The 20,995-nt window shown below is 45.2% G+C and overlaps 1 protein-coding gene across 4 annotated transcripts in view; it reads left to right on the top strand.

Moving 5' to 3' along the window:
- The window catches only part of LRCH1 (leucine rich repeats and calponin homology domain containing 1), a 206,653-nt gene extending 194,373 nt beyond the window's left edge, over positions 1–12,280 (top strand). For 2 of the 4 annotated variants that reach the window (XM_040448443.1, XM_040448445.1), the window contains one exon: positions 9,742–12,280. In XM_040448443.1, the coding sequence (XP_040304377.1) occupies positions 9,742–9,852 (111 nt within the window). In that variant the 3' untranslated portion in view covers positions 9,853–12,280. Of the gene's footprint in view, positions 1–871; positions 2,781–9,741 lie in introns of those variants that run through there. The other 2 variants (XM_040448442.1, XM_040448444.1) reach the window with 1 other exon arrangement.
- The last annotated feature ends 8,715 nt before the right edge of the window (positions 12,281–20,995 follow it).

The following is a 20,995-nucleotide window of genomic DNA, read 5'->3' as shown; positions in this document are numbered from 1 at the left end:
CATGTTGACATATCAGTCATAATCCGTTATAATCACTGTTAATGTTAATCTGTAGTCCTTTACAGTTCAGGAAGTCATTGTATCAGGAAACTGCTTCCTGACAAGAGCAGATATTTGGAGGCCAACTCAGAAGACCCGTGCCCTACCATACGTGTTTAGTGATGAATAAATTTACACGAGTATCCCACGTCGGGGGGTGTACTTTTATTCTAACCGCACATCTAAGAAGCCTCCTTTAGACTTTTGGTTTATGTGTGACTGCAAAAACATGAAATTTAACGTGCTTTCTGACACATGTAGGAACACAAGTAAAACCAGAATTCCCCGGAGTCTATCAGTAACCCTAGAACAAAAATGAATTAGGTGTGTGTGTTACCTTTCAGAGGGGAGTACTTTATATTCATTGAGTCTTCATAAACCAGGGTGAAAAAAAAAATACATTGAGAATGGTGAGGACAGGTGGGGATTCAACTTGGAAGCTTATGTTTTGCCCTTAGGTGAGGTTATGTCCTAAATGTCCCTAGTGAAAAGCTCTTATTTCTTTGCCATTGGTGAGCACGTGATACCACCTGGATATTAAAACTGTTTGGACGCCAGTAACATCCAATTGAAGAGCGTGCTTTTCCTTAGTAGTGGCTTTGTGGGTGAAGGATTTCCTTGTGCTACTTGCATAAAACACTTTGGGTATGCTACTTTGTTTTGGAACCGGTTAAAAAATCTTTGGTGGAACGGGTTTTACCTGCTTGAAATAAGGGGTTAGTCTTGCCATTTGCTAGTAACCAAAAATGTGTGCTTCTTTCCAGCTGTTCTTCCGTGTAGTTTTAATTGTACGCACTGTCTCTTTCTGTTCTAATGGCTGCCCACGGAATAGGCCGACCTCTGCTCTCCGTATGACATCCTGCACTTGGACTTCCGTCACATTCGAAAGACTGTTGACGCTCTGCTGGCCCTTGGGGAGAAACCCCCACAACCAACTTCTGCCCTCCGCTCCAGGGACCTTATAAGCTTCTGTCTTGTCCATATTCTCTTTATAGTGCTGATCTATATCACTTACCGCTGGAATGCTCTGTCCGCATAACGTGTGCATGTGCATCCGAACAAACACTCTGCTGTGTCACCCTGAGCCATCACAGGGCCCTTCCTCCCTCTGAGCCTCTGCCTTGCCAGCTTCCATCCCTGTCATCTCTTCAGTAGTCTCTCGAGTTTTGAAGGGAACGCTACAAGTCAGGTTTTCCCAAGGCACAGACTTTATAGAGTGCAGTTCCCGTTAAATAATCTCTCTCGCTTCCTAAAAACCACTGACAGCAGAGTGTATCGAGACCTCATGCTTTCTCACTCACATAGCTGCCCTGAGTGGAAGAAGATGCCAGAACAGGAGCAGAGGGGATTTAGGATATGGAAGTCTTTCCTTTGGGTCAGTGTCATATCCTAATTCAGGAACGGGCAATTGAGGTGTAGTGGAGCCACCTTGCAGAGAAGACAGGAAATCAGCATTTTGGGCCCAATTCAGTCTAGAAAAGTCTTTAATAATACCGTTACTGACCAAGTTGAAAAATACCGTCAGTGAGTGACTGCTTTGCCGGCCATTCAGTTGGTTTCCTCCCTGTTTCCCTCAATGGGAGGGTTGCTGCCCACTTCTACCCTGAGCAAGCCCCTCTGCCCTGCTGCAGGGGAAGGAGCTGTGCAGCTGTGCAGCGCGGGGCTGGGGAAGGAGGGGCCATTGCTGTTAGAGCGCCACCTGGAGGCTTCACTTGCACATCACTTCCCGCATCGTTTTACCTTTTACTCCTTGCTAGGTCTACCCTGAAGCTCTTAGAAAAGCGTTTTCCAGAAGGGATTTCTATTTTTAAATAATGTAATGGGTCGTTTTGCTTTTTTGCTGCATCACATGATAGCTTCAGGTCAAGAACGTGATGGATTTGACTGTATTTGTTTTCAAATAAAGCCATGAGTCATGGAACATTCTTGGTCTGAGGACGTGGGTTACTATGGCAGAAGCCAACAATAAGATTGCTCTCATTTTAGCAGAATGTAGTTTCCCTAATGACTTGACATTTCCATTTAACCTTCGGTTTCCAGTGACATGAGCAAGCTGCTTCTATTCCTAAGTAAGCTTACAGGATTATATATTAACTAAATTTGCTTTTGGAGCAATGTGATCGATCAGTTTGTAACTAAGAGAAAAAAAAACAACAACAATAACACACATTAGAATCTTGTCTCGGCCAAGATATTCCTGGTTCTGGGATTTCTGTTTCTAATATGAGAACGCCCTGCTTGAGGTTTGGGCAGTTTCTCCTCTGCTTCATTATACATCTGGGTGCCACGTACTATTTCTTAAATTTGGGGGATGATGACATTAACTTCCTCAAGATAAATTTCTAGTTCACTGAGATGCGAAGAGTCTCCATCCATGGCTACTAAGAAGATAATTTTAGTTTTCTGAACGTGTCCATGTATCCAGGGGACTTGAGAATATGGAAAACCCACATAGTGAGAAGAGTATATTTATAAATCTTTTTTGTTGCTAAATCAAGTCAGATTTTCTAACCGGAAACACTCTTCCCTCAAAGATAGCTCTTCCCTCCTGATTTTGTATGGACTGGTGAAGTACAGGGTATGCGGAAGTTGTCTAATTAAGCTCGGTTATGTATAAACAACCCACAGATGTACTGAATTGCTTCTGGTACCCTTCAGTCTGTAACACAGTGAAACCCCTTTGTGCAATGTCTCATGAGCACCCTAAACCCTAAGTTGCTTAATAAACATATTTCAAGTGATTCTTCCAGGTTTTTATCGGCCCATCGATACACTGATTTGCCCACCTAGAACAGCCTTTGCTTTTCCATCTGGCTCTACCTTGCACTGACGCTGCCCTGTAATGATCACTGTTGTTTGCTTTGTTTCTTCTTTGGGAGGGGTGGGGGGCAAAAGGGAAGAAGGGAGATGACTTACAGGGGGGCACTTGGAAGAAAATCCTATCAATCAAAACAGAGTATGGGGCGCCTGGGTGGCGCAGTCGGTTAAGCGTCCGACTTCAGCCAGGTCACGATCTCGCGGTCCGGGAGTTCGAGCCCCGCGTCAGGCTCTGGGCTGATGGCTCGGAGCCTGGAGCCTGTTTCCGATTCTGTGTCTCCCTCTCTCTCTGCCCCTCCCCCGTTCATGCGCTGTCTCTCTCTGTCCCAATAATAAATAAAAAACGTTGAAAAAAAAATTAAAAAAAAAAACAAAAAACAAAACAGAGTAGAACAATCATGTGAGATCAGATTTGATTTTTGGTGCTGAGCTGACATCATTCTCTGGCTCTGTCCATATTTCAGTTCTGGCCTCAAAGGTTCTTTGGATGTGCTTTCATTTCTCCTGTCATTAATGTATCTGTCCCCTGATGTGCTGCTCCTCTTGGGATCTGTTGAATGGCATTTTTTTTTTTTTTTAAATCAGGAGGCATAGTAACTAGCAGAACACAATTAATTTAGCCCTTTAGGCAAAACTTTGAATGAACTGTCTTGCCCATTGTCAAGCTGTTCATTTCTATACAGAATATTAAGCACCCCCGTGGTTCTTACCCAGAGTACCCGCACACCAACTCATACGCTCTCGTGATGCCTGCCGTTACGTGTGACTGGGGATGCAAACTGATGTGCTTGTCGTCTGAGAGCTGGTCGGGGATTTAGTTGTGCGATTTGTACGTGCAATCCTAAATTTCCTTCCTCACACAAGAAGGACCATTTTCCTAGTACTTCCTTCCAATGCCTGCTAAAAAGAACCAATTATTTATGTTCTGTCTTTGAAATAGAAAGATCTATTTGAAATAGAAGGTTCTCTTTCTCCAGCTTCCCCAGTTGATGGCAGCTCGCCACTCAGCGTTAGGATTTCCACAGTGTGTCCCAGCTAATGTGACTCTTCATTCCTTCTATTTATGGATTCAAATCTGTAAGTGGCTCACAGTTCTGGGGAGAGACACCTATGAAATGGGGCTGGGGGAGAGGCACTTCAGAACTCCAAAGTTAGACAACTAAGTAGGAGTTTCATCAATGAGAACAGGTAAAAAAGGCACTTGATATCCTGATACCATTTATTTGTAAGTAATTAAATTTAGTGCGAGGGTCGTCTAAAATCCACACGAGTCCCTGTCATAAGATCAAAGGATTTTTACCTTACAGGGTAAAAGGAATGGACAGTGGATTAAAATTTCAATCCAATGGTTTTGGATTGAGTGGAAAAATATTTTAATCCCATTTTAAGAGATTCTGTGTTTTTTAAAAAAATTGTTTTCATGTTTATTTATTTTTAAGACAGAGTGTAAGCAGGGAAGGGGCAGAGAGAGAGGGGGATACAGAATTTGAAGCAGGCTCCAGGCCCTGACCTGTCAGCACAGAGCCCAACGCAGGGCTCGAATGCCCATTGAGATCATGACCTGAGCCTAAGTCAGACGCTTAACCAACTGAGCCTCCCAGGTGCCCTGGAGATTTTAGTTTTTAAGATTAGGCTTCAGGTTTTGAAATTAGTTCTCAATAAAAAATCAGATACATAGAATGTGTGCTTTTTTCTTTGAGACTATCAGGGTCCAGTTCCTTGGCTTTTCACTGCGATTTTATTTGTGCCTGTGTTCATTCATTCATTCCTCAATATTGAATGAGCACTCTTTGAGTAAGGCTGTGTGGTAGACCTGGGGGATAAAAAGGTGACCATGATACATGACCCCATCTTCGAAAATCTTGCAGTCGAGACCAGGAGCCAGCAAAATTTTTCTGTAAAGTGCCAGATTGTAAATATTTTATGCTTTGTGGGCTCTACAATCTGTTACACAAACTACCCGGTCCTGTTATGGTCTGGAAGCAGCCATGGATGACTCATACATGAAGGGGCGTGGCTGTGTCCCCATAAAACTTTGTTCACAATAACAGGCTATGGACTGAATTGGCCTGCAGGCACTGGTCTTTGGAGTCCTGATCTAGTGGACAAATAAAATGGAATTCAGTGTGATACGAGATTCTGCAAAGCACAAGGCAGGGGATCGGACCCTGATGGGTAACGGTCTGTGAAGCCTTCTTGCCCTTGTGCCGTGTACCCTGCGACCTGGAAGAGGAATAGCCAGATGGGGGGGGGGGGGTATGTGTTCTGCGGAGGTGAGAAAAGGGGCGGATGTGTGTGGAGAAAGAGGCGTTCTGGAGGGAGGAAGCACTGGAAGATGGCCTGGCTGGAAAGCAGAGAATCAAATGAGGAGTGACGAGACGCCCTCTCAGTCTGTAAGGGTTTAACGTGGTCTCCCTCTTAGTTGGACGATACTGACCCTCCTGAGCAGGAACTGGAAACTCTCTCAGTGTGAAAATAATGCAGTCTTGTTGTAGGTTCACTCACTTCAGTGCCAGGAACCTGCATGTGAGCAACAGACTGAACTATATGGAATCTACTGATGTAAATGACTTTGGTTTAGTCAAGTGGCTGGCCTGGAAGGAGGCATGCGGCCGTTTGGGAGCACGAGGAGCTAGAGAAAGAGGACAGCCAGGCAGGGCTGCTCCCATGAGGCGTTTTCGGCCAGGGCACGATCGATGTCTGTTTCTGTCTTTGAAGAGGAGCCGAACGAGGATCCCCACGTGATGTTGAATTTGTTGGGGGTTACCGGGATAGGACTCGGAGGGTCTAGAGGCCTCTTCCTGTCCCAGGGGCCGCAGATGCAACATACTCCCCCGTGGAAGGAATTTCTGGGAAGGAGCTTGGTGTTGTAGAAGGAGCCCCAGCTTTGAGATGAGACTCATCTTCAGATCCTGGTTCTGGTACTTAAGAGTTGTATGACTTTACCAGAGTTACTTAAACTCTACGCCCCCATTTTTCCCATCTGTAAAGTAGAGGGATTATACCCACCTTGCACAGTTGTCATAAAGAATTAAGCGATGTAAATCTGTAGCATTGGCACCAAGCCTGCAGGAAGGGGCCCGGGAAGCCTTCCTAAGGTAACATTTAGTCTTTCTGGCTTGCCTGCCTTTTCTAGCCCTATTCGCTGTGGCTCCAAAAAGAGCTGGATGAGGGGATGTGAGGGAAACTTACCGATTCCACCATGGGAGAAGCAGCAGCAAGCACGCGTTCTTTGGAGGGGATCAGAAGCATTATGTTTCTGTAAGATACTACTTCATGACTCTGCTCTGTGCTTTGAAAGGAAACACAGCAATGGTGCCACATTCTCAAGAAGAGCCACTAGGCTTCTCTAACAGTGAAATTGAAATGCACTTAAAGTTCGTGTAAATGGACAGTGATCCCCGCTTTAAATCCATTTTAGACCGGTTTCGGTGGCCGTTCTCTGTCCCTTCTGACCCAGCCATAACTCTACGGCAGTTCCTTCCCCATCTCAACTTCTAGGTCACTTCAGGGACCCTCTCCCCGTTCCCCCATGGACATGCAGTGGCAGGTCCAGTGTGTGGAAGATGGCCTTCTGGCCTTCCTTACTGACCTTGCTCAGCCTGTCAAGCAGTGCCTCAGCTCATAATTCCATCAGTCTTCACCCCAGTCCTGTGATGATACAGCCTGAACTGCCATGTTTTTGTGTCTACTAGCTCATGCCAGTCTTCCTAGGTTACCACCAACTCCATCCAAGTAATCTGAGGGCACTTCCGGGTTTCTTCAGGGCATGTGAATGAAAGGAGAAGAGGCAGGAAGGATGTGAAAAAGTACCTTTTTCTGTCTCCTGTTTACTTCTCATTGCCAACTGTAAGGGTGGAAGGGAGAGCCTTGGACTCTGCACCAGGTTTAGGAGTGAGGAGACCAGGAAGTGAGAAAAGACCAGGGAGAGAAAAGACCAGGAAGCGAGAGCAGGAAGTGAAAAAAAGACCTGGGAGAGAGGGTGAAGCGAACTCAGCGTGTGATGTCTGCAGAAGTCCTGTCAGCAGGAGGCTGAGACCTCGATACTTTCCCATCCCTGTGTCTCTGGAGCCCCCAGCCTTTCCCAACCATGACCTCTAGCTTGGAACCACTCTTCAATGGGACCAGGGCAGTCATGAATGGAGACATGTTGAATCTTAAGCAGGACTTAGGATAAGGCACGTAGCCCCAGAAAAGCCATGTTGTACACAGTTTAGACCCTGTGGAAATATTGGTACTTAAATTCAGGAACATTTAGGACTAAACGTAAATAAACACTGTGGTCAAGAAGCAAAGTGTCTTTCAAGATGGCCTCGGTCATATGCTTCCTTCTAAGATTTCTATTTGTGTTCCTCACCTAGTATTCAGTTGATCTCTTACTGTTTTTCTCAGTGATTTATTGAGCTTATGTGTCATATAAAACTCTTTGTGATTTGATGCAAATACTTTTTTTAGAGTTGTTTATCTTTTAATTAGCTTGTTGGTTTTTTTTTTTTTTTTGACACATAGAGGCTTTAAACTTTAAGGCATAATCAGTTGTTTCTATCTTTTGTGATTTTTATACCATTTTTTAGCTTAGATAATTTTCCATTTATTTACAAGAGAAAATGCTAAATATTCATGTCTGTTTTATTAGAGGTGTTTGATTTAAAAAAAAAAAAAGTTAACACTTTAGGGGCACCTGGGTGGCTCAGTCGGTTAAGCATCCAACTTCAACTTAGGTCATGATCTCATGGTTGGTGAGTTCAAGCCCCGCATTGGGCTCTGTGCTGACAGCTCAGAGCCTGGAGCCTGCTTCGGATTCTGTGTCTCCCTCTCTCTCTGCTCCTCCTCCATTCATGCTCTGTCTCTCTCTCTCTCTCAAAAATAAACATTAAAAAAAATTTAATGATTTAAAAAAAAACAGTTCTTTAATTCATTTCAAATTGATTTTAGCATATGGTGTAAATAGAAGACTTTATTTTTTCCCCAAGTAATACCTTGTATCAGGTGCTTAACCATAATAGTGGCCATTTGTGATTTCCTACAAAGGCAGATGTCAACTTATGTGCTGTGGGGATCATAAGAATGAAGTAAATACACCCCTGCCCTTGTGGAACCAATCTTAGCAATGAAATGCCAGATTGGGGTGATTTCACAAGCCATGGCAAATGGTGTCAGGGAAGGATATACACTGATGTCCGGCTGTGGCATGCCCATCCTGTCCTAGTGACCGCTCCTGACTCCCAGACAGAACCTCCCATCCTTTCTCAGATTGGCATGTGGCTACTAAGTTGGCCAGCAGCATAAACCTGCACACCCACCTAATATGCCATTGACAAGATAATCGTATTATGATACAGATCAGACACATGAAATAATGGTTGAAATTGTGCTTTAAAGAATCAGTTGTCCTGTGTTGACATGTGGTCATTTCTTAAGACCTGGTGCCAGAGAGAGTCGGAGATACTCTTAATTTACCACAAGTTAGGGAAGGAGATGGGGATAGGGGCAAAAAGGTGGTTGAGAGAGTGTAGGAAGATGACATTTGCAGACAGTGGAACAAATTACTTGAGATGTCATGACGTGTCCTTTAAAGACCTTTCTGAAGACAGAATGTCTGTATCTGTGGTAATTTATGGGGAATCCTGCACCGAGGAAGTAGGAGGATCTGGTTCCTCAAGCACAAATCTCATGAGACGCAGCAGAATTATCCAAGATCCTGATTGGCTTCATGTTAAACACTGTGTCCATTGCCTGGGGTGTGACGCACGTGCCATTTAAACTGCCCTTAAAAACAGTGGCCATTGGGCTGTGGAGAACATACCATGATCTGGTAGACAAGAGGGAGTGTTTGCTGTGGATTCTTTTCCTAGCCAAGGAGACATACTCAGCAAGGAGATTCCCCTCATTCCCCAAGCCAAATGACAAAGGTTTGAAATTATCTTGTGTTCTTTTGTAAACTGTTTGGTTGAGCATGCAAGGTTCTCCCCATAAGGAGTGATTTGTGTCGATTATTTTCCTTGACTCACACATACTGGCCATTTCCCAAGAGCAAAAATACAACATGAGGAAGTAACAGGACATTTGTGTCTTTGACAGTTTTACGAAAGAGTCTTAAAAGAGACACTAATGAAGGCTGTGGTTAAAATTACTTATTTACAAGGCTCTTGATAAACCATGAAGAAAGGATACCAGTCCACCAGCATGCCTCCATTTCAGAGATCACAGCAAATAAAATCAAGGTTTATGGTCATTATAACGGTGCATGGTCAGTGTATAAATGAGTATATTAGTTCCCTTAAAATGTGTGAGAAGCTACTGGCAATTTGGCTTTATAAGAATGTAAGCTGGGGGCGCCTGGGTGGCGCAGTCGGTTAAGCGTCCGACTTCAGCCAGGTCACGATCTCGCGGTCCGTGAGTTCGAGCCCCGCGTCGGGCTCTGGGCTGATGGCTCAGAGCCTGGAGCCTGTTTCCGATTCTGTGTCTCCCTCTCTCTCTGCCCCTCCCCCGTTCATGCTCTGTCTCTCTCTGTCCCAAAAATAAAATAAATGTTGAAAAAAAAAAGAATGTAAGCTAATATATTCTCGGTGTTTGGTTTCCCCCTGACTCTATGTAGCTCAGTTATTTAGCATAACGTTTTTTAAAATGTTTGGATCTATTGCATATTTCAGGATGATTGGGAGACTTTCTGGAACGACCTCCACTTGTGAAAAATCAGTATTTTCTCTGCAAATACAGAAAAGATCTTTGCCAGTGGGTTGAAAGCAAGGGAGAGAGCACAGTCTGAGACGATCAGACAGGCATATGTCAGAGCTCAACTCAGCTCCTGTCAGTGGTGTCCTAAGATTTTATGATTATGTTGCGGTCATCTAAAAATTGATGTTTTGTTCTTCTCCCTTTTAGGAAAAACTGTGTCTACCCCATCACATCCTTGAAGAGAAAGGCCTGGTCAAAGTGGGCATTACTGTTCAAGCATTACTAGATGTAACGGTAACGAAGTCTCTATTCACATGAAACCAGCTCCTCTCCTTTGGGTCGGTTCAGACTCGTCTCTCGTCAGAGATCCTGAACTCTGCTCTCAGCACCTGTTCCTCCTACCCTCCCCCTCACTACCTGTCAGTTCCCTGGCTCTAGTTGCATTGAAGGGAGGACATAAGGGAAGATGTTTCTGCCTTTCAGAACTGACCTCCACTGTTAAGATATGAGAGAGATTTACCTTAAAGCCAGTGAGGGAGCTGTCTGTGAAGAACTGAGCAGCACATCGATGCCTTTTACAACCTCCTTCCATCCCTACGCTCACCTACTGCCATTACCGAAACACCAAGCACAACCGTTTTTGCAACAAGACGCATTTGTTTTATTCAAACCAAACTTCTTGTGTATTTGGTGGGGGGAGGGGGGGAACTCAATCAGGTTTTTCACCACCAAATTTTTCAAGACGTTTCTTGAGACCATTGCCTTTTAAAAAACTATTTTCGACATACAAAATATTTATATAAATATTATTTATTAGTGAGTTGTTATTTCATCCTTTGGATGCAAATTGTAAATTAGGAAACTATTTTATTACTGCTTTTTTGTGGTTAAACACTTTATTTTAATATTATAAATATTGAATTATTTTCTATGCTCTTTGGTGTGCAGTAGTTGTAGGTCTCAGTAATCACGTTTTCTGGTGTTTGTGACTCAGAAACAAACAAACAAAAAAATGAAGCCAAAAAACAGGTGCTTCTGTGACAAGAACTGTTTTCTGGGGAGGCATTAGTTCCACTTCGGTTCATCGAACATTGGTTTTATTTATATTTCTGCATTCCATCCAGTTTCCTACATTCCAGCAGCCCTGTTGTCCTCTCATGTAATGAACTGACTGAAATCGAGAGAGCACCCCAAAGTTATCTGTAAATAGCTGTGATGGAAAAAAAAGGCACATTAAACTTGAAGATGAAATGTGAACAGTTATTTTTTTGGATTCAGACTTATTTTGCTATGCACAAAACATTCACGTTTTTAACACAGAGAAGTAGTAAGTGTTAGCATAGTGCGTCTTGAAGTATAATTTTGCACTGTAACTTGGGTAATGAAAGAAAGTCTCACGCCAAAGGTAAATAATCAGGAAATGGCATCGGAAAGTGGAGGTAATAAAAAGATGTATTGTTTAACCAAAAAGCTTCTTGAAGGACGGCTCTGACGAGTGTGCCAGAATTATGCACGGCACGTAGGGCCCGGATCAGGAAACCAGCACTTCTTACCACTGCCAGTCTTAAGGGAGGAAACGATTGTGAGAAAAGCAGACGTGCTCATTTTATTGCAATTTAGTTGGTGGCTTCCAGAAAACGCTGCAGGATTGACGGTCTCTGGTGTGAAACCGTGGAAGTGAGTTAGCGAGTTGGTGTGGCAGCCGCATGAACACCCAGGCAGGCTCTGGAGAAAGTTAGGTAAGTGGCGTTTGGAGACGGAGTGGCTTAGGAAGGAGTGAAAAGTAAGTTCGATCAAAGCACGACTAGAGAAGAGCCAGCGAAGGCAAGGGAACTGTGTTGGTTGGAGAGATTCACATAAGGCTTAACAGACACAACCGCCTATTTGAGGCCGTTACGTGCACGTGCACTCGCCCATCCCAGCCCTTCATCTTCCGAAGTCTCGTGGAGGCTGACTGCAGCTTCGCCTCCGTGAAAAGCCATTGTAAGTTTTTAGAGCGGCGGCAGCCACAATTCACAGGACAAATACGAAGGTGAACACAGAGCAGAGGATACCGGGACGATGGTGTGCATTGAACCGCGGACTGACTGCCGTCGGTCAATGCCAGCATCTGCCGTGGGCAGGGTGGAGGGGTTACTGAAAATGGTCGTTTGCATTGGCAGCTAGCGGTTATTTCCTGTCAAATAAATGTACTGTGCACTTTAAGCTAACTTAAAAGATGTTTTAATATTTTCCTGTACTGCACAAATACCTGTTTTATCGAATAGCATAATGATGTAAAAGAGACGTTTTGGACAAAGAGCGTATTCAATGTAAACAACAGGCCAAGGTTGATACAGAAATAGGAACTTAGTTTGCTGCACCTTGACGGGCATTCAGAATGCAGGGTCCTGAGATATTTTTTTACGTGTATATATTGGCAACATGAAGCTCTGTAATCCTTGTTCTGAGAGGGTTTTTTTTTTCCCCAAAATTAAAATATTTCTTTGGATATTCATCTTCAGTATTTTTCTTAAAGTTGGCTGTATAATACAAATGGCTTCAATACTTTGTGCAATGGCTTTTTTTCTTTTACGTGCAGTCCTTGTATGGCTAAGACGTCTTCAAGATCCTTGTACACTGTTTATATGTGCAATAAAATGTGCGTGGCCAGCTGAGAGTCCCTAAGTGGACAGAATGTACATAGTGCGAATATCCTCTCTTTTATTATTTAACAGTCATTAAAACTTTGAATTTGTACAAACCATCTTCTGACTGACTGACCCATCTGATGCAAAGGTTGATTGTAGTCACAAAAGCAATCCTAGCGTGTCATTGCTGAAATAGATTGTAGCAATTATGTAGTGTATATGTATGAGTGTGTGGATGTAATATATATATTTTGTTTTTGACAAGTTTTTTCTAAAAAAAAAATTTTTTTTTAATGTTTAGTTTTGAGAGAGAGAGAAACAGTATGGGCAGGGGAGGGGCAGAGAGGGAGGAAGACACAGAATCCGAAGCAGGCTCCAGGCTCTGAGCTGTCACCACAGAGACCGATGCGGGGCTCGAACTCAAGAACCGTGAGATCGTGACCTGAGCCGACGTCGGCCACTTAACCGGCTAAGCCACCCAGGCGCCCCTGACAAATTTTCTTTCAAACTAAAATCTTCCCTGGAAGCGCAGAGCACTTAAAGCAGAGTTGCTATGAATGAGTGGGAGTGTAGACTCAGGACTCTCCACCTGTCTCTTGGGTGGCAGCTCCAGAAGGTGTCACTGAGGAAGCCTGAGGGTTCTGGTGGGTGTTGTTGAACCACAGCCTCCAGTCCTTTCTCCTCAACTGCCCCCTGTGGAATGTGACCCACGGAGAGCTAAGTGGCTGCCGTGAGAACACCTCCCGCAAATCCAGGCCAGGGTTTTCCCACGCGAGCAGCCTATCTCTGGTAGACGTGCAGCTGCCTTGAGGAATTCCGGTGAGAACAGTGGCTGGTCGTGTCCGTCCGCTCGTCCCAACCACACACAACATGCGAGAGCGACAGCCTAAGCAGGGACCGGTGTCAGGGTCTCCACGTTTAAGATCTGTTTCTGCCGAGTGGAGAAAACCGACGCATGGCCCCCCGCGTGCCGATTGGGGATGTGGCTCCTGTGCCGGACCTCGAAATCGTAGCTCTCTTAGGCTTCTGCACGTGATGCAGGACCAGCACTCACGGACTCTGTGCATTGTAAGTCGGCTGGAACAACCGGAGAATGTGTGAGGGGCAAACGAAGGCGAGGCCACGGGAGCGGAGCACCGGGGGGCCTGGCAGGGGCATCCGTGCCGTGCAGCCATGTGGCGTTGGCCACAACTGGGGACGGTCCCAGAGACCGAGTCCTGGCCAATGGCCACCTCAGGGGCGTCCCAGTGCTTCCTGGGTGCATCTGAGAGATCCAGGCAGCAATGACCCCTGTGGGGCTGGTTAACTAACCTCCCAGCTTTCCCAGGAGGGCAGCTAGCAGAGCCCAGATCCAGATGAGTCTGGTCTCTGGGGAGGTGTGATCCGGGGGGGGGGCGTTCTCTTAGGACTTGGTAGTCCTTGAGTGTGGGGCGTGTGTGGGAAGCAAGGCCCACTCTCAGCCGCTACCTTTACTCCTCACGCTCACACGCTTGTGGGCCACCTTAATGGTTACTATTTATTGAGTGGCTACTGTTTGGGGCGAGCGTTTTTTCCTGAACTGTAAGCTCCCTTAAAACAAGGCCGCTTGTTGTCTGTTTTGTTCTCTGCTGATCCCCCCCATTGCCTGGAACAGTGCTTGTCCTGTAGGAGGCCCAAAAAGATGCCAGTGAGGAGAATTAATGAACCCTGCATACATTATTTCAAAAACTCTTGCCAAAATGCTACCAGGAAAGAACTTGTGGACTCCTATACTCCCGTACTACACGCATCCAGTAACTAACCCTGCCTCCTATGCTGTGAGGTGTTGTGGTTCTTACCTGACATTGCCCACGTGGCTGTTGGTTCAAGAGCAGCCACCTTACTCAAAATTGAGCACTAAATCTCTTCCCCAAGATTTTAATTCTTTTCCTGACGACAGGAGACAAAAGACATAAAACCTGGAACAGACCCTGAGGTTAACACTGGCATTCAGAGAGATGTAGGGACAAGAAACAGGGAAGAAATCCCTGATGTTTGCACTCCAGGCTCCAGCAGGAAGAGCCCGGAATTTCTAGAGCTTGGGTAGTCAACCCCTCCCTGAGTCCTTTCAAGAGGCTAAGACTGTACAAAATCCATTTAAGTTGGACTTCCATCATTTCTAATTAAGACTACAAACTAGTAAGGAAAAGACAAGACCGGGAGCCTTCAAACAGCTTGTTCAAGCTCACATCAGGTGAGGAAGAGCAAGGCAAGGTCCAGTTCAATTGTAAGGCATGTGTCCTGTTCACTGTACAGGTGGCATCCTGGCAGAGCTGACCAACTAGAGTTTCTAGAGTTAAAAAAAAAATGACTATGATGCTTTCAATGTTGCCAACAAAATTGGGATCATCTAAATAAGAGTCCAGGGGCGCCTGGGTGGCGCAGTCGGTTAAGCGTCCGACTTCAGCCAGGTCACGATCTCGCGGTCCGTGAGTTCGAGCCCCGTGTCGGGCTCTGGGCTGATGGCTCAGAGCCTGGAGCCTGTTTCCGATTCTGTGTCTCCCTCTCTCTGACCCTCCCCCATTCATGCTCTGTCTCTCTCTGTCCCAAAAATAACTAAACGTTGAAAAAAAAATTAAAAAAAAAAAAACAAATAAGAGTCCAACTGGCTAAATATAAATACAATATTTTTTTTGCCATAAAAACAAGAACAAAAGAAACACCTGTGGCTGTGCTGGCAGCACGTATTTTGGCTATGCTTAGGATTTTGGAGATACAAAAGAAAGTATATATTCATGGGATAAAACTTGATAAACTGAGCCTTTTGGGACCAGTTTTAATGCCAGTAGCTAAGACAGATCAAGGTCAGGAAAAGAGGTTTACAAAACAGGTAGAGCACAGAGGAAGCATTCCTCACATTGAAATGAGGTCTAGGAAGAAGTTTCCAGTTTCCTCGCCATTTCTGTTTTTTTTTTTTTTAATTTTGGAATTTTTTTCTTCTGTTTATCGAAATGATACAGGTTCATCATAGAAACTTTGGACAGTATGAAGAGATTGGGGAAGGTCACCTGCAATCCTGTCTTATAGGAAACTGTTAAACTTTTGAAATATTTCCTTTGAGACATCCCTATGTATTTTTATACAGTACAACTTTACGTACTGTCTTTTTTCCTTTGTTAGTACCAGAGGATATGCATTTTCCCCAGGATAGTATTATTTGCTGAAAGAAAAAATGGGGATTCACTGAACAGCCACCAACAAGATATTTTAGAAGCCTCCTCTGGAAAAATGTCCAGTTCCTAGAGTCATGTGGTCTTAGGTGGGCAATACCTAAAAGAACTGGACAGACCCTGAAATAGAGAGAAGGGCCCTTAGGTCTTTGATGGGCACAGGGAGCCTGCGGGGGGATTGATAACAAGGTAGGGCTAGAAAGGGAAGGTGGCCAATAGGGGGCGCATTCTCAAGCCACTCCACAGTGAAAGACTGAAGTTCAATCCTGGAGGAAGCTCTGGGAAATGGTACAGAACATCTCATAACTCAGAATTATCCTGGCCAAACTCTCAGGAGGTATTTATATCCACCCCCAAAACTCCTTCAAAAACATGCCTAGAAATGCTTAAAAAAATAAATGTATGCTCATATCAATGCTTTGGTTATATAAGAAAATAAGGAAATCCCCAGATTCTCCAGTTCCCTGTCTCTGCCTCTCCCCGGCCCTCTCTCTCAAAAATAAAAAATAAACATTAAAAAAAAAAGAGGGGCACCTGGGTGGCTCAGTTGGTTGAGTGTCAGACTTCAGCTCAGGTCATGATCTCACTGCTGGTGAGTTTGAGTCCTGCATCAGGCTCTATGCCGACAGCTCAAAGCCTAGAGCCTGCTTTGGATTCTGTGGCTTCCTCTCTCTCTGCCCCTCCGCTGCTGGTGCTCTGTCTCTCTCAAAAATAAATAAAGATTAAAAAAATTTTTAATAAATAAAAAGTTACTTTACCTGTGTTCCCCTCTTGTGGGTCTACCTGATAGAAATGACCAATAGGCTAAGTTTTTCCTAAATTTCAATATACATCAGAATCTCCTGGGAGAGGGAGCTGGAGACCAGAATATCAAAATGAAGGCGACGCCATGATGGTGCTGGGAGAACCGGTCCATCATCCCCTTGACCAAGGATGGTTTGTTAATTAGTGGGCACCCCGTGACAGAGATAGGTACATGGGCCCCATCAAGGTGGGTCCTGAGCGGAATCTGAAGCCTGCAAAAGCCAGCATCCATAGAGGGCTGTATCTTCACTGAAAGGATAGAGGGGAAAAAAATTAGCCTATCTACAAAGAGAGATGTCAAGGAGAGTAGCCAATCCTCGGGCGAGAGGAAGTAGGAAAATAGCAGCTCCTGTGATGTTGTTACTACAAGTCTCATCTTCCATAGATTCATGCTTTGAATTTCTGGTGCAGCTGTGGTCTGGGAAACCCCGAGATGAAGAGTATTTACTTACAGCGTCTCAGGGTGTTCACACCCCGGGACACCAAGGAGAGGAAAAAGCAATCCCTTGCTGAAGCAGGCCCCACAGATGCCCCGGGATTACACCCAACCGAGCGTGAGCTTCCTGTGCAAAATCACAAAAGAGGTTCTGAAACTTGAAGCCTGAAAGGTTTCTACTTAAATGTAGTGGTGAGACTCAATGTGAACTGGCGGGAGGCTATTCAAGTATTTATTTATCATCTTAGTGTGGTGTTTAGAAGACAGCAAATACAACACAGGAGAGGCGACCTAGAGATGGTACTTGAGAACTTTCTGAAACTGAGAAAGCATTTGAATGGTTGGATTCAGGACACACAACAAATTTCAGGCGGGACAAGTGAGGATACATGTATACCTGTCGTGAAGGGGGAAAGACAAGGTGACCCTGAAAGTGAAGACAGGAGCCTAGACTTCTTCATTCTGCCTTCTAGTGGATGGGTGCTCCACTCGTAAAGGTACTTGAGGAGGACCATCTAAACAGGTAGGTAGAACCCTCCACCAGCAGTACTGGAAATCTGTGTCACCATACAGCCAGGGCTAATCCAGCTGTGTCCGACCAGAAGATCTGAAGAAGTACACCTGTCTGTGGGCAGAGGACCCTGTCCTGGCGAGCAGGTCTGGAGCTGAGTTTTGGTGCGTTACGCGAAGTGTCATTGAGAATGCCGGACAAATGTCTCCAGGAAGACAGTAAAGAGGTCTTTTCTGACAAGGTCCAAGAGATGATGAGACCAGAGGAACGGAATGCAGCTAACAGTTGAAAATCCACCTGACCAGCCTCGGAGCTTTTCGTATGCTGGACTTGAGGTCAACTGGTTCGGCAACACTCATGAAAACAAAACAAACTAAAACTGCTGAGGATTTATAGAGGGCGGCGGGCGCAGACCCAATAGTATTTTACAAGATCACAGGGTGTAGGGTGGAGGTGGGATTGGGAAGGAGAAGCAATGGTGGGTAGGCAGTCTACTTTCCACTGTGGTTACAACGCCAAAGTACTTGGCCAGCAAACTCTCTGACAACTATCATTTTTCTCTGAGAGGTAAAAGAAAGCTTTTGATCTCTTGGAATGTGATCGCCACATAAATACCTATTATAGTCACTGAAGCTGGGGATGGGGGCAGAGGGAAAGACGTGCCTACTGCCCGAGGAAGATTCCATATAGGTAGACTTCACCTTCCCCTCAAAATACTGTCTACGCTCCTGTCCTCCCCAGTCCTTACTGAATGTTCTTCAAAGAGTGTTCTATAAACAGTGCTGCAGCACAATCTCCATTAGGGCAGGGGTCTGTGTTTGGCTTACTACTGTATCCTCAAGGCCTACAACAGTGGCTGATACATAAGAGGTGTTTGGTAAATATTTGTTGAGCAGATGAACGAACAAATGCCTTCAATTTCTGTTCATTTTCCCTTCTATCCTTATCACTGTATTGAAAACACTCATCATAAAGTCATGGGTCCCATCCCTATGGCTTCTTCCTGTATAGGGAAGCATAAGGGATGGTTGACCACCAGCTTCTTGAAACCCAAGAATTTTCTTCTGATGACATTTTAATAAATGTTTATTTACTTAAGAGAGAGAGAATGCACTTAAGTGGGGGAAGGGCACAGAGAGAGAGGGAGAGAGAGAATCCCAAGCAGGCTCTGCATTGTCAGCAGAGCCCTTGACCATTCTACTCTCAGCCCTTCCTCTGCTGCCCCTCGCCCCTGACCAAATATCTACAATAATAAAAATAAGATACAGAGCTAAAGCCTTTACTTGGGTTATTTTATTTGATCCTCACCATGGCCCTAGGAGTAGGCCCCATCATGGTCATTCCTCTTTTACTCTCCTGAGTGTGACAGGAAGTTGTAGTGGGGCTCTCTCTGTCCCAGTTCTGACAGAGGTCCCCAAGTAGTGGGCACTCTGTTCGGCCACCTTCCAAAGGAAGGCGCCAGGCCATCTGCAAAGGGGATGCCAACCCAGCTCTGTCCAACACCCCCTGTGAAGGGGAGGAGAAGAGCTGAGAGACCAAGGGTTTTCGGAGAAAGTTGCGGGGTGCGGTGCACTTCCCCGGCCTTGCCCTGTCATGGGAGATGGGCAGCTGGTCTACCTCCTGCCTCGTCACATGGGCACACAGGGAGTATTTGGAAAGCCTGATGGGTGCTCCCTGGAGTCTTTGACACAGGGGCCCGGCGTCTGAGTCTTGGCCTGTGGGGTGGCAGGACGGAGAGAGGGGCCACGCTGGGAAGGAACAGTGCTCCCTCTGGGGTGCAGCACAGAACACAAGCTTCTCCAGATGCAGTCTCCCTTCCCCCCATACGAGGGAACTGCTCTGGAGATAAGTTCTTGGGGGGGGGGGTGGAATGGGCCACAGCTGCAGCAGAAAAGCTGTGTGGGGGGAAACGCATTGTGAAATCCCTCAGCACGCAACAACTGAGTAAGGCTAGCATATTAGCAGGATTATCTCCGAATCCATATTTTAACAAAATGTTCATTCCGACAGCTGGGATACCCTCTCTGCATGATGCAGCACGTTCGGGCTGGATTAGCCTACATAAGGCCAGAATGTTCTACAGTCCATCAGGCCTTATCTGTATCTGACTAAAAAAATGAGTCATTTGCCATTTTCTCTGGAAAACTTTATTTTTTCGTGTGTGGTCTACGGTCATTGTCCTAATCAAAACACTGGGTGGCAGTATTTTTACTGAAATGATTTCATAAGCGCCCCGAAAGGAGTAGGTTTCTGTCTTCTGAGAAGAAGAAAAATCCTACTTCACCAGCAGTGAACAGAAAGGCAGTCCACCATGAGTCCACCACCCGCACAGCCCGTGCTGAAGATTCCAACTCCAGATGCAATGTTTACCCACATACACACACAGACACGCATATAGCACACGCAGACGCGCACACACGCGCACACACACACACACACGCCAGAACGCCATGCCGGAAATACTATCTTGATGAGTTAAAAGAAAAGTCTGTTGCCTCATCTAGTTCTCACCTCCATGCCCCACTTTGAATGCTACTTGGATCTAATGAACCCGATGAGATGAAAATGCTAATACATTTGACTGGTTGAGTGTATACACCATTGTCATCCAAACAAAGGCGCTGCTGGGGTTCTGTTCTTTACATTCTATTGCCAGGAAGTGAAGTGCTCATTAAACACGGCCAGTGCCAGGCTGACACCTGGTGCCAAAGGGATAAGAATGAAATTGGAAATTCAGTGCTCTTGGACTGGATTCCTGGTCTCCGGCCAAATACAACAAGGGTGTACATTCCCTGTATTTTATCTCTGAAGACCAAAAGGACATTTGCTCCTGGACTGGCTGGGGCTACACAAAGACCCACAGAAGTTTACAAAACTATGTTCTCCTGGAGGAAACGATTGTATATCTACCGCCAATCACTCTAGGTACAGGGTGATTGCGCAGCTGATATTCAGTGTGTTGGTCTTCACAATCCTTTTACTCAAAAAGTTACGGTGGGGGAATTTTAGGGGGAGAGGTCTCACACATGCCGCATGCATCCATGGTATTTCCATGTCATTGCACGTATCAGCATGCCAGTAGGTTATGGAAATTATAAAGCATGCGCAGAAATATACGCTTTAACAGGAGGGGGATGAACTCAAAATAAGCATAGACAGAAGCTCTTATGCACCCTCCCAAGATAGCATGCCTCATTTTGGAGGCCAGTGACACTGATGTACCTGGTCACTAACATCTGGATAGGATAATGGTGATTTCAAAGGCCATCTCGTTCGGCGACGCTCCACAGCCCTGTGAGTTAAACAGCGTAGGAGCTCTTGTCCACCCCATTTGCAGACGAGCCATCAGTCCCAAGGTATCTTATACATGCGGGAGTCATGTAAGGTTTTCTTCTTCTGAAAGTCTCACTGTGTCACAGAGTAAGTGAATTCTATTTTTTTTTTTTTTTTTTTGCGTTTTTGAATCAGAATTGAAATTCCCGGAAGTATAAAGAAAGTAGAAGGCATGTAGTTGTGTTTCTGGGCCTTGACACAGCTGGGTGTAAGCACTGTTTGTTCTTTCTGGCTTTCCACATTTATTAAACATTAAGGTTTAAAATTAATGTTTTACAACCCCAAATATACACGCGTAACTTCCGTTTGTAAAAATGATGTCAGTCATCAAAAATAAAGCCCTTTGACTATCATCTTCAATTCCGAAGTTCTTCTTTTTTCCCGGAAGTAATGGCCATTTATTTTCATTCAGACCTTTTCCCATGACGTATTTGTACCTCTGGAACATATAACACATTGTGTCGGTGGTTTAAAAACATAACAGTACTGGGGCGCCTGGGTGGCGCAGTCGGTTAAGCGTCCGACTTCAGCCAGGTCACGATCTCGCGCTCCGTGAGTT

The sequence above is a fragment of the Herpailurus yagouaroundi genome, unplaced genomic scaffold (assembly GCF_014898765.1).
Source record: "Herpailurus yagouaroundi ecotype Mexico unplaced genomic scaffold, PumYag 197, whole genome shotgun sequence".
Classification (NCBI taxonomy): domain Eukaryota; kingdom Metazoa; phylum Chordata; class Mammalia; order Carnivora; family Felidae; genus Herpailurus; species Herpailurus yagouaroundi.
Note: the sequence above shows the minus strand (reverse complement) of the source record. Positions and strands in the feature narration are given on the sequence as shown.